This window comes from Mauremys mutica, chromosome 10 (genome assembly GCF_020497125.1).
Source record: "Mauremys mutica isolate MM-2020 ecotype Southern chromosome 10, ASM2049712v1, whole genome shotgun sequence".
Classification (NCBI taxonomy): Eukaryota; Metazoa; Chordata; order Testudines; family Geoemydidae; genus Mauremys; species Mauremys mutica.
In genome coordinates, this window is record NC_059081.1 from 58610381 (window position 1) to 58624729 (window position 14349).

Below are 14349 nucleotides of genomic sequence, written 5' to 3' on the forward strand. Positions count from 1 at the left end.
AGTTCCTGGCAGCTGCATTTCCCAGCATGTCCTGAAGGAAGGTGGCAGTGTGCAGGAAACTCTGTACAAGCCCAGGACTCAGCATCAGGCTGTTTCTCACTCTGGATTCCTGGGCTTTAAGAGGAGGGCCTGCAAGTGTCTGGGATGGGTGGGGGGTACCCCACAGCTGAGGTCTGGGGATAGTGGATGTGGCTGTCTGGCCTGGGGGTGTGCCCTATGGCTGGGCTCTGTGGGGAGGGGGTGCAGGTGCCTGGCCTGGGGGAGCACCTCATGGCTGGGCTCGGGGAGGGGGCAGAGGGTCTGAGTGTCTGGGCTGGGGAGCGCTCTGTGGCTGGGCTCTGGGGGGAGGGGAGGTTTAATGGACTGTAATGTTAGCAAGACTACTTGCATAAAGGAGTGCTTGTGGGAGTAAAGATTGGCAGGATCTAGCCCTTATTTTACTGGAATCTTGCATCTTCCAGATAGAAGAGACTGGAGTTTTTCCTCTAGACACGTTTTGAAAATAAGAGCTATCTGGAATCTTTTCAGTTCCCAAAATGACAGCATTCCGTTTCCCTTTCAGATTTGTTCCTCCACAGCTTTGTTAGGAGCTCTATTTCCTTGTTTAACTTCTCTCGGTGGGAAAGGGGATCATGATGTTCCTGTTTCTATCCCTACAATGTTTGCTGACTGACTGAGGGCTTGTCTACACTTATAGCACTTAGTGAAGACGCTGTCTACGTCGACATTTATATTCCACCTCTCAAGTAACTATGTCAACGGGACAAGCCCTCCTGGCTACGTAGCGCTATCGACACTGCAAGTTCTTCTTCGAGTGATTGCTCATATGCATTCCAGTTAGGTGTGTGCGCGCCGCGTGCACGCTCGTCGGAAGATTTTTACCCTAGCAACACTCAGTGGGTCGGCTGGGCGCCCCCTGGAGTGGCGCCGCTATAGCACCAGATATATACCCCTGCCGACCCTCAGTTCCTTCTTACCGCCCGTGACGGTCATTGGAACAGTGGAGTGCGGCATCGCTGTCCTCCACAACCCTAGCTTCTCGTTCTTATTTCTAGCTTATCGTGTATATAGTTCAACTTTAGTGTAGTTATAGTTAGTTTTTACTAGTTTAGTTATAGTTAGTGTTTGTAGTCCACCGGGGGATTGGGGGACTAGCCCCTTTTCCCCCTGACCCCGTGCGGGCTCATGCCCAAGGCACCGGGGTTTAAGCCATGCTCGGCCTGCCAGAAGCCGATGCCGGTGGGAGACCCTCATGAATCTTGCCTGAAGTGCTTGGGAGAGTCTCACCTTCGTGATAAGTGTCGAATTTGTAAATCATTCAAGCCAAGAACAAAGAAGGAGCGGGACTTTCGCTTAAAGCAGCTCCTAATGGAGTCGGCACTTAGCCCTGCGGCACCGGCACCGACTGCCCAGCGGTCTGCATCGGTGAGGAGTGCACCTTCAGCACCAGCTCACTCCGGTACCGAGACCTGGAACCGACATTAGCCGGCACCGACTCCCCGGCACCGATCCCTTTCCCCCTCTGGGAAACGTCGTGCGGTGCAGGCCACATCTTCTAGAAAGGAGCATGCACCCAGGCCCACAGGCCAGACCCCGGTACCTGCGCCAGCACCATCAACTCCGGCACCGCAGCTCCAAGCTCCTCCTAGCGCGGCACCGTCAACTCCGTCACCGCAAGGGCTGTTGAGTCCAGTACCACACAGCTCCCCGGTTCACGCTGCGGTTGAGCTAGCTCTCCCTTCAACTCCCGAGACCTTCTCGATGGCACGAGAGCTAATTGCGCTAACGGAGTTGACACAGCTTCCACCCTCGGCACCGCCGGTGCAGGTCGTCAAGTCAGTTGGCAAGCCGGCCATTATGAGGCCCCCTTCCCCTGACCAAGAGAGGCGTCACTCCAGATCCCGATCTCGGAGACGTTCCCGCTCACACCGGTCCCAATCCCGGCACCGCTCGCAGTCCCGGTACTGCTCTCCATCGCGGTACCGGTCGTACTCGTGGAGACGCTCACGATCCCGGTCTCCGGACAGACATTATCGGCACTGGTCCGGCTCCCGGTACCGTTCTCTGTACCGTACGTCCTGCAGCCGTTCTCGCCACAGAGACTCGAGATCCCGGTCGACCTCCCGGCACCGGCACGGTAGATGGTCCCAATCTCAGTCCCGGCACCGACAGGACCGGTACCGTTCTTCGGTACCGCCCCGGGACCGAATGGCTGAATCGGCGGCACCGTCCCAGGGTCTCTCGGCACCGCCATGGCCTTCAAGGCACCCGTCCATCTCATCCCACGCCGGCAGTGCTTCCTACCAGCAGTCCGAGGCATAAGGCCAGGAGCAAGGCCCCCCTCAATGGGCTTTCTGGACTCCGTGGGCATACCACAAGGCGCAAGGTGCCCCATTCACGGCTCAGCGTTCAGGTCCCGCTGATCATAGAGCCCCCGAAGCCACGGTCAGTCGGCCTCCTCCCACGGGCACAGACGACGAGCCACTTGTTTCTGCGGAACCCAAAGCTCCTCCTGACGCAGAAGGAGCTCCGCCGCTCACTGACCCACCACAGGACCCCTTGGTACCGGGCCTCTCCTCCTCCTCGCCTGATGAGGGAGTAGCAGGAACATCCTCCTCGGTTCCTCCTCCTATTGACCTTTGGGCTCATCAGGACCTGTTACGGAGAGTAGCTCAAAACATGAACCTACTGGTCGAGGAGGTAGCTGAAGTAGAGGACACAGTGGTGGACATTTTGACGGCGGATGCCCCCCTTCGAGTGGCCCTCCCGTTTATCCGTACTGTACAAAACAATGCTGACACCATCTGGCAGTCCCCAGCCTCTATTACACCTACGGCTCGGGGAGTGGAAAGGAAATACATGGTCCCGTCGAAGGGCTATGAATATCTATATACCCACCCACCTCCCTGCTCACTGGTGGTACAATCTGTAAATGAACGGGAATGGCATGGCCAGCAGGCGCCGGCCCCTAAGGCTAAGGAGGCGGGGCGCATGGACCTCCTAGGCTGTAAGATATACTCGGCTGGCGGCCTTTAGCTTAGGGTGGCCAATCAGCAGGCCCTCCTCAGCCGTTACAACTTTAATTCATGGGTGTCTGTAGGCAAGTTCACTGAACTACTACCACAAGACTCCCGCGCGGAATTTACGGCCCTTTTGGAAGAGGGTAAAAAAGTAGCCAGAACTGCCCTCCAGGCCTCCCTGGATTCAGCAGACTCGGCAGCCAGAACTCTTGCCTCTGGAATAATGATGAGACGCATATCTTGGCTCCAAGCTTCGGGTCTCCCACCTGAATTGCAGCAGATAATTCAGGATCTACCCTTTGACGGTTAGGGTCTCTTTTCAGAGAAAACCGACCAAAGACTCCAAAGCCTCAAGGACAACCGCATTATAATGCACTCGTTGGGCATGCACACTCTGGTAACCCAACGTAGGTCCTTCAGGCCCCAGCCGTACCGCCCCTATAATCAACCCAGGCCGCAACAAGACACCAGATGTCGTGGCAGGGTGAACCGGCGGAGACAATCTGGCAGCCAGGGAAACCAAACTCAACCGCCCCCAAAACCATATTCGGGGTTGAAGCAAAACTTTTGATGGGACGCCCGAGGACGGCCCACCAGTTTCCCTACCGGATCCTTCACCCTCTTTTTCCAACCATCTCTCCCATTTCCTCCCTGCCTGGTCCCAGATAACCTCCGACAGCTGGGTCCTCCGCGCAGTGGAAGCGGGATACCACCTCCAATTTGTTTCTTCCCCTCCCTCCCACCGTCCCTACCCGTCCCTCTTCAGGGACCCCTCTCACGAGCAGTTCCTCTTGCAAGAGGTTGAGACACTCTTGAGTCTGGGTACCATAGAGGAGGTGCCAGAGGGCATGAGGGGCAGGGGGTTTTATTCCCGCTACTTTTTAATCCCCAAGGCAAAGGGAGGTCTACGACCAATCCTAGACCTGTGAGAACTCCACAGATTTAAGATAAAGCTCAAGTTCCGCATGGTAACCCTGGGGACCATTATCCCATCCCTGGATCCGGGAGACTGGTATGCCGCCCTCGATATGAAGGATGCGTACTTCCACATTGCCATTCACCCGCCACACGCGCTGTCTTCGTTTTGTCTTCAACTACCAGTTCACGGTGCTCCCCTTCGGCCTATCCACGGCCCCGAGAGTCTTCACCAAGTGCATGGCCGTGGTCGCTGCCGCCGTCGTCGAATACACGTCTACCCGTACCTCGACGATTGGCTCATTCGAGGGACTTCCCAACTGCAGGTGTCCCAACACATGCGTGTAGTCACAGACCTCTTCCGGAGGCTAGGCCTTTATGGTCAACACAGAAAAGTCTACTCTGACTCCAACGCAGCAGATAGAATTTATTGGAGCAGTTCTGGACTCCAATCTGGCCAGGGCCTGCCTCCCTCTGCCACGTTTTTAGGCAATGTCTTCGATCATTCGAAGTTTCCAATCCTTCCCGACAACGTCGGTGCATACCTGCCTCGGCCTCCTAGGTCACATGGCGTCATGCACCTTTGTGACCCTGTACGCAAAACTCCGGCTTCGGCGCTTTCAAACATGGCTCGCGTCACTATACCGCCCACACAGGGACAATATAGACTCGGTGGTCACGATTCCCGGGACATCCTCGACTCCCTCAATTGGTGGTTAGACCCTGTGGTAGTTTGCGCAGGAGTACCATTCCACCCTCCCCAACCCTCCGTGGCGCTGACCACGGATGCATCATCTCTGGGTTGGGGTGCCCACCTCGGGAACCTACACACTCAAGGCCTCTGGTCACCCCAGGAGCTGGCCTTACATATCAACGTGAGGGAGCTGAGGGCAGTCCGCCTAGCGTGCCAGGCGTTTCGAGTCCATCTACAAGGCCACTGCATGGCTCCTGCGTGGTTGACCCAGGCGGAGCAGAGTTGTTCTGCTGCGGTACAGCAGGTGCTTTTGGGGAGCAGGAAGCCTTCCACTAGGTCGACTTACCTCGCCAAGTGGAAGAGTTTCTCCCACTGGTGCAATCAGAACGACTTCGATCCTCATCTGGTGTCTATTCCAACAATATTGGACTACCCTTGGTCCCTCAAGGAGCAGGGCCTCGCGGTCTCCTCTTTAAAGGTGCACCTGGCAGCTATCTCGGCCTTCCGACCAAGCGAGGGTGGCCATTCTATTTTTTCTAACCAGACGGTTTCCCGATTCCTTAAGGGACTAGAATGGTTATACCCACAGGTCCGGCGCCCGGCCTCTACCTGGGACTTAAACCTGGTCTTAGCCAAACTTATGGGGCCCCCTTTCGAGCCTATGGCCACGTGTTCCCTTTTATATCTTTCCTGGAAGACAGCCTTCCTCGTCGCTATCACTTCGGTGAGGCGAGTCTCAGAACTTGGCGCCCTGACGGCTGACCCACCTTATACAATCTTCCACAAAGACAAGGTGCACCTCCTGGTCCGGCTACCTGGTCCGACCACACCCCTCCTTCTTCCCTAAGGTGGTGTCTGCTTTTCATGTAAACCAGGACATCTTCCTCCCTGTTTTCTTCCCGAAACCGCACTCATCGCACCGGGAACAACAGCTTCATACTTTGGATGTCCTTAGGGCTCTCGCATTTTATATAGAGCGGACTAAACCCTTTCGGCGTTCGCCCCAGCTCTTCGTAGCTGTAGCAGACCGCCAGTCTCTTCCCAGTGGATCTCGTCTTGGGTAACATCCTGTATCAAGACATGCTACGAGCTTGCTCATGTTCAGGCTAGCCATCTTACTGCTCACTCTACAAGAGCGCAGGCCTCTTCTGCCGCCTTCCTGGCCCATGTCCCCATCCAGGAAATCTGTCGGGTGGCTACCTGGTCATCGGTTCACACCTTTGCTTCACACTACGCATTGGTACAACAATCCAGAGACGATGCAGCCTTCGGCTCAGCAGTCTTACATTCTGCCACGTCTCACTCCGACCCCACCGCCTAGGTAAGGCTTGGGAATCACCTAACTGGAATGCATATGAGCAATCACTCGAAGAAGAAAAGACTGTTACTCACCGTTGTAACTGTTCTTCGAGATGTGTTGCTCATATCCATTCCAGACCCGCCCTCCTTCCCCACTGTCGGAGTAGCCGGCAAGAAGGAACTGAGGGGCAGATGGGTCGGCAGGGGTATATATCTGGCGCTATCGCGGTGCCACTCCAGGGGGCGCCCAGCTGACCCACCGAGTGTTGCTAGGGTAAAAATCTTCCGACGAGCGTGCACGCGGCGCGCACACACCTAACTGGAATGGATATGAGCAACACATCTCGAAGAACAACAGTTACAATGGTGAGTAACCGTCTTTTTGGTTGGTAGGAACGTGTTGCTCAGGGGGGTGGATTTTGCACACCCCGAGTGACATAGTTATGCTAACATCAGTTGGTAGTGCAGACCAAGCCTAAATCTGCTGGGACTGGGAAAATATCAGGGAGATAAATTAGTAAACCTCTTATTATGACTAAAATCCTGATATTGTTCAAAGTCCACCACTTTGTACTCAACATAATAGTTTCCTCAGTTACCTTTGTTCAGGCACTGTTCATCAGGAATTTCAGAATATTATAACAGCTGCAAAAAATAAATGCAGTCTCTTGGTTTATCTACTTTCATTTTCTGACTAAACCAAAAAACCAGTAGCAGCAACAAACACTGATAAAGGTAAACTTGGACCCTGATCCAGCAACTGATAGGATGCAGGTAGACTGATGAGCAATTTCAGGATCAGGGTGTTAGGGAGTACCGTGTGTGATGTGGGCCCTTGAAAAGGTTTTGACTTGGTTATTCAACACAATAAAATTTCAATGCACTGTTTTTATTCTTTCTCTAGGGTTCTTTGTGCAAGTATTTGAGTCTTCACACCAGCGACTGGGTGAGCTCCTGTCGTTTGGCGCATTCGGTAACAAGGGGCCTGGCATACCTTCACACAGAGTTACCTCGAGGAGGTATGATCAGGAAGGGACATGTTTACACCACAATAACTGGGCTGGTACCAGGTAGTAGTTGGGGGCGGGGGATGGTTGTTTTGTTTTTAATGTTAGTAGTGAAGAGAAAATGTATGGTTTGAGAAATCAATTAATGTGAGCAGATGATGACTCAAAATACAGACTACAAAGAGCTTCCTGTAGTACATTCTGATCTCCTGAGTACTCCAGGACCATGACGTAGATCTGTAGACATTTTTATGAAAATGTGGAATGAGATGCTAGAATCCTATAAACAGGCAAGCAAGAAGCAGAGTTGCACAATGCTGCTGTATCATAGCAACAAATTACTAAAGATCTAAAGAATTTAACGTACAGTATCTAAATGCAAGAAAATGGATGAAGTGTTCTCATGCATTGTGCAGTTCAGATATAGGTCACTGAAGTAGTGTATGTGGTTTAAAAAAGAGTGGGTATGATGTATATGGAAGGAAAATATTTAAATCTTCTGTTTTATTGTCGTTTTATTTTTCATACTATTTCATTTTTTATTTCAGGACAAAGATCATATCTTTTTGGTGTCTAAATGACATCACCTACATACTTTAATGGTTTATTACAGCACTAAATGGGACAACATATTGATATAAGGGTTTTTCTTCTGTGCTTGCATGCTTCATTTAACATTTTGGGAGCTTAAGTATCATGATTATATACCAGACATATTCTGAGATGTGTGATGTAAAAGATTACAGAGTATTGGCAGGCAGGGAGGTATAAGCCTTTTTGTTACAAATGGAAAAGATAAAAAGCTGTGGAAAGATCAGTTCACCAGTAACTACTAGAATTTGAGAGGGTGCTGAATTTTCGATTAAAAGCAAGGTTACATAAAAATAAGGATTGATATTTGCTAAGACAGTGAAAAATAAAGGAAAATAGCTACCTAAATACCAGCCTGGTGCTACCATACTTGGTATTCATGTACGCTAGTGAAACTGCAGCCACCACCTTAATTTAATCATTTTGAAATGTACATCCAGGTATCTCCGTAAGCAGCTATAATTGTGTAAGCCATCCACCACCATAGAGATAGAGCAATAGACTGATTTGTAAAAGCCAGCAAGGAGCTCGCAGTGTTTAAGCAACTCCTGTGGTTCTATGAACATCAGATCAGAACAAAATCACCTCTATAGTCTTGGCTGTTGTAGTAAACAAGTCTTGATTCAAATAATGGATATAAACTCTTCCACTGTCTAGCAGTAGTAACTTGAGAATTCTTGTTAAGATTATAGTCACAATATTTTATGATAAAAGCATTGCCAAGCCTTGGTAATAAACCTTTCCAGAAAGGTTTATAATTAATTTGTTCAGCTATATTATACAATTTATAGTGAAATCCACAAAAATTTGCTAAAAACATCTATACTGCAACTAAAAACCTCTGGCTGGCCCGTGCCAGCTGACGTGAGCTCATGGGCCTAAGGCTAAGGGGCTGTTTAATTGCAAGGTAGATTTTCAGGCTCTGGCTGGAGCCCAGGCTCTAGAACCCTGCAAGGTGGGAGGGGCCCGGAGCTTGGGCTACAGCCTGATCTGAAACCTCTACACTGCAATTAAATAGCTCTTTAGCTCAAGGCCCACGAGTCCAAGTCTGATGGCCCAAGTCAACCATGGGTGTCTAATTGCAGTGTAGACTTACCCATGTGTGTTCAGTTGTCCAACTGGAGTAGTAAATTTAAGAGGAATCCGAGGTTCTCCTGTGGGGCAACTGAGATCCATTTCAATAGTACTGTAGTGCGTTCAAGCATTGGAATAAGTGTGAGACATATACTGATATAAGTGCCTCATCTGTCCAGTTTCTGCACAGACACCAAGCTAATTATAGTGAATTGCTGGTGCTTTCTTTTAAATGAGGACTGTATGAATATGGTGATCTCATTTGGACTGGCCATTAGATCCGCGACAGCAGATCCATGCTTAAATACACTACAGCTAAAATGCTGAACTACTTTTGGAATCAAAAGAAGCTTGTTGACTATTATTAGATCTATGTATCACAATTATATAATAATGCATTGCACATAAATAGCAAAATATCATGAACACCTGTCAGTGTTTCAGTAGTTAATAGAGCGTGTTGCAGTGGTCACTGTAAGCAGGGGAAATTGTTAGCGGCCTTAAAAACAAAAGTTCTATAAAAACCAAGTAAACACAATTTGGTTCCTCTTTTGCCAAGCAAAAGAGCTACTCAAGTAGTAATGAACATTTCCATCTATCCCAATAGACCATTATAAACCTGCAATTTCCCATCGCGACTTGAACAGCCGTAATGTATTGGTGAAGAATGATGGAACATGTGTAATTAGTGATTTTGGATTATCCATGAGATTAACTGGAAATCGACTGGTACGTCCGGGTGAGGAGGACAATGCAGCCATTAGTGAGGTGAGCATGAATTAAGAAAACACAATGATGGGCATTTGTAAACGGTATCTAGCAAGAGAAAAATGAATTTGGAAGCAATCTTGAAATACTTGCTCCTCAAGTCATAGGGTAAATGCAGTGGTTGCACAATTTCTATGAAGGGAAGATACTGAAAAGAGTGGGTTATAGCATTGGGGCGATAAGATTCTTTGGCCCTTTTAATAAAACATTTTAAAACAAATGTAGTGTTTTTGAAAGAGGACATATAGACAGCCCTGGAGTTGGAAGTCCTCTTTCAATAGAATAGGTCTGACAGGTCAGTGGCATTGCACATTTTCCCACCAAAGCCCCTTGGTCCAAACTTGGAGAGACCACTGCTAGGTCCCAGAGAGTAATTGACTCTCCATACCAATTCAATCCTTTGTCTGTGCTGAGATCTGTAAACACAGGTGCAATTGCAGTGGGGTTTGTTGTGGTGTGGATACACAGTCTTTAGGTCTTGTATTGAGATTGCCAGTTCTTTTCGTATAGGCCCCAAACAACCTTCAGATGGTAATGATCTTTTGTCATGACCAACCCTGAACTGGATTTGAAGAAGTGGCATAGAAGTAAAGTCTCCATGTCCCACTTTCAGCTTTCTACAAGCCATTTAGACCCTTCCATCATCCCCTGACATCATTATATGGTCAGATTGTGGAGATTGAGGGGTGATGGCCCATGCAAAATGTTTAAGAACCTGCTTCTTTCTGTAACTTGTAGAAGCATGAATACAGTGGAATCTGCTTTAAGTGAAGAAGAGTGAAAGTTCCAGAATGCTTCAGTCCATTTACAGTGAAGTCTTACTTCTCAATGTGTGTTCAACTGTGTTAATGTAATTCCCTTGGAATTCAGCTATAATAATAATAATATAATATGCTATAAATAAATAATTCTTAATGCTTAGATGTTAATTCTCTAGAAATACAGAACTTAATGCCTAACTGAAGAAAGAAGCAGAGAGAGAATAAGTTACCACTTTTTAAAGGGCAAGCATAAGTGGAACCTAACACTACCCGATCGGTAACGAAGAAGGGCTGGGCTGACCTTGCTACCTGTTCCCCAATGAGAATAAATATGTGTGGCGATAGACATGCAAGTAGGCATACAGTTGTCAGTGTTCCCTGAACCTGTAGGAAAGAAGGGGAGGCCCTGCCAACGTTCCTAGGTGAAGAAGATGAATTATTTTTCCCAGTAGGTCCTCTCCTGTTACCGTAAAATACTCTGCTATAAAGTGAAGTTATTTGTGGAATTATTATTCCTCTATCAAAGGCTTTCCACTGTGTCCTGCTGAATATGAGGACACAATACAAGGGACATAATCATTTATTTTGCATGTATTTGATAAGTACAACAGAAGCAACATTGCTCAGGAAAGGTTTTATTATGACTAGGCTGGTGATAAGAGGTTAGAGTCCAAGGATATACATAATGGAAGTAACTGCTTTTTCTTCTAAATGATAGAAGAAAACACAAGGTAGGATAAGAATAATAAATATGATCTATAATAAACTGAGTCAAATGTAGTCTTTACCTCGTGAGTTAAGAGTGCAACTGTTTGTTCCTACAGGTTGGTACAATCCGCTATATGGCTCCTGAAGTGCTAGAAGGAGCAGTGAACTTGAGGGACTGTGAATCTGCTCTGAAACAAGTAGATATGTATGCACTAGGCCTTATCTACTGGGAGATCTTCATGAGATGCACAGACCTCTTCCCAGGTAACTAAAGGATTGACTGAAATAATGAAGTTAATAAAAAATATGGATCAGAAACCAAATTTGTGTTCTCACATTATAAAAATACAATCCATTACACTTGTGTTACAGAATAGATTTTTCTCCACTGTTTTTCACCATTATCTCAGTGCCATCTAGTGTTAAGGATTTTATTGGAATTAGTACAGTGTACTCAGTTGTAATACAATGGACATGGATGAAACACATGTCCTTGTATAGTTCATTTGCCCTGTTAACCATCAGTACATGCAGCCCATTGAATTGATGTAGCATCCCATGTTTCTCTCAAACAGCCCTTTCTAGTGTGCATGGAAAGTTGCGATGATTCAGTGTGGATCTTCACAGCTACTCCTTTAGCATTTCATGCTAAACTCTTTCAATACCAGTATCCCCTGAAAACTCACTCAGTGCCTGTAATATGGTAGAAGGGGACATGGGCAGGTAAAGTGGAACCCATGGGAATGCAGCCCATAGCCACCCTTGTATGGTGAGCCAGTGAGGTGCAGCCAGTGGATTTAACAGGTGTTGGCATGTAGTATTCCATCTATAGCCGAACAGCTGTACATTGCATGCTGGGACCTATAGTCTGATTGTGCCTCCCTCCCATGTTAAATACAATCTGTTTGGTTTTTTTTTCATACAAATTAAATGTGTCCCACAGGTTCCTGGCCAGTTGCCAATGCACCCATCAATTGGGCAAAGCTTTGGGTGCCTCCCTAGGCAGTTCTAAACAATGACTTGTTCATATTTAACTAACTCAACTACATTTTGTTAATTTAAAATGTCTGTTTTAAGGGAAAGGGAAAAAAACATCATAGGGAGCAATCTCCATGCCACCTCCTCTCATGTAAAAGTTCTTGATTCCCTGTTCTTTTTTTTACAGCTGTGATTTCATTATGGGGTTTTTGTTTGTTTGTTTTTCTTTCCTAACAGGGGAGTCGGTGCCAGAGTACCAGATGGCATTCCAGGCAGAAGTTGGAAACCATCCCACTTTTGAAGATATGCAAGTACTGGTATCTAGGGAGAAGCAACGACCAAAATTCCCAGAAGCTTGGAAAGAGAACAGTCTGGTAAGATAGAAAGTTAAAAAGAAGCATTTGCTTGAGGCAGCTAAGTCGTGCTCTCACTTTTCAAAGCCAAATGTTGAACCCATTTTTTTCTACTTGACATTAATATTTAAAGTTCTAGAGCTGCTCCAGGCTGGACTTTTTAAAATACTGAATTCAGTTTAAAAGAATTCATTGTTATAAAACAGTTCAGATTAAAACTAGGGGTTTTAAAAGAGAAATACTGTAATTACCACCGGATTTTTAAGTATTATAGGTGCAAAAGTACATTGTATTTATTATTAATATTATTATATGCCAAGTGCCTAAATTTCCTCAACGTAAACAAGGCAGAAATATCAAGACAGTCCATATCTGGAAATTTTATAAACTAAGAATGCCCCAAAATTTTAGCTAGTAAAAATTACATAGTATTTGCTATTGAAGCTAAGCAACATAGGGATTGTAAAGCTGAGTACTTTCTTAAATTATATCTTCTTTTGCCAAGATGTATATTCTTCAGCATTTGCAGAGCCTACAGCTTTCACTGATCATTTAATAAATATTACCAGAGTTTAGAAATATTATGTTGCTTATTAATTTGATATTCATTTGAAACATTTCTATTCTCAAAAAATATAAATAAGGCAGTTTTCTGGTTAGGAGATGAGAAAAATTTCCCAACTTTTGTCTGTTCCACTGAGCCGATACAGCATTGAGAATATCTGTTGCAAACTACTCCCTACTTAGTAATTGAGTTAAAATAATCTCTGTAAATTGGAGGTGATCTTTAGGCTGTTTATTAAAGGTAGACAATGCAAAGTATGATGATTTACATGTTTATGTCACAACAAATATAAAAATAGTCAAAGAAGTGAGAGAAATTGTGGGTAAAAAAATAAATGGACTAAATATTTGGCTTTTAATAAAAGTGATTTTCTAGTTGTATTGTTTCAATGGCTGAAATTGTCTTCTTGAATCATCAGACACTTTGGTAGTCGACGTGTAACAATCTGCACTGTCAAGGTGATAGGGAACCTAAGGCCATATCTGCTCTAGCATGTGTCAACATGTCTTAAACCATTTCAGATATGGACACAGTCTACCAGAGTAATGTTATTGCAAGACATTGTGACGTTTTTGAAAAAGTGAAACTACCTAGAAACGGTTGCACAGTTTCATCATGTTGTTCAAGAAAACCATGGTGCACTGTTCTCACTACAGCACTGATGTTATATTGCTGGTAAATACCGCTCTGGAAGAACCACGTTTGGCACAGTTGTAGCTAGTCCAGTTCACAATGTTGATTGGACTCTTTGGGTATGTCTGCACTGCAGTAAAATACCTGTGTCTGGCCCGTGTCAGCTGACTTAGGCTTGTGGGGCTTGGGCTATGGGGCTGTAAAATTGCAGCGTAGCTGTTTGGGTTAGATGAGGCAGGGCGCTGGGATCTCAGGGTGGGGGAGGGTCCCAGAGCCTGGCCTCCAGCCCCAGCCTGCACTGCAGGTCTGCACTGCAATTTTATAGCTCCACAGCCTGAGCCCCACAAGCCCAAGTCAGCTGACATGGGGCCAGCCAGAGGTGTGTTATTGAAGTGCAGACATACCCTGTTGATGCTCAGGTTGGGTTATGTTATTTTACAGATTTGCATTTTAAATGCTAATTATGTTGAACTATAGAACTATTAGGATTATTATGGGGTGGACTGGTAGCCCCTATATTTAGGTGACTACCATTTTTCTTGTGTTGGCACTAAGATTTTGGCAACATTCCAAAATAATAACTGAAAATGTACGTTCTAATCTAAGGCTGGGCCTATGCTGCTTACAAAATAATCATCAGTAGCAGTACACAGGGCTGCGGGGTGGGGAGGGCAAGTGAGACAATTTGCCCTGGGCCCCACAGGGGCCCTGCGAGCCATGGCCGAGAATCCCTTTCCTGGCTAGAGGCACTTTTTAATGTTTACTCACCCAGCGGCGGTCCGGGTCTTTGGCGGCACTTCGGCGGCGGGGGGACCTTCAGTTGCTCCGGGTCTTTGGCGGCACTTCGGCGGCGGGGGGACCTTCAGTTGCTCCAGGTCTTTGGTAGCACTTCAGTGGCGGGTCCTTCAGTGCTGCCGAAGACGCGGAGCGAGTGAAGGATCTGCCGCTGCCGCAGACTCGGAGCGCCTCCTGGTGAGTACAAG

The 14349-nt window shown here is 46.9% G+C and overlaps 1 protein-coding gene across 2 annotated transcripts in view; it reads left to right on the plus strand.

Annotated features, from left to right (window-relative positions):
• BMPR2 (bone morphogenetic protein receptor type 2) overlaps positions 1 to 14349 on the plus strand; it is a 169416-nt gene that overhangs the window by 145274 nt on the left and 9793 nt on the right. For both annotated transcript variants that reach the window (XM_044978537.1, XM_044978538.1), the window contains 4 exons: positions 6833 to 6947; positions 9208 to 9368; positions 10954 to 11101; positions 12053 to 12189. In XM_044978537.1, coding sequence (XP_044834472.1) covers positions 6833 to 6947; positions 9208 to 9368; positions 10954 to 11101; positions 12053 to 12189 — 561 coding nt within the window. The remainder of the gene's footprint in view (positions 1 to 6832; positions 6948 to 9207; positions 9369 to 10953; positions 11102 to 12052; positions 12190 to 14349) is intronic.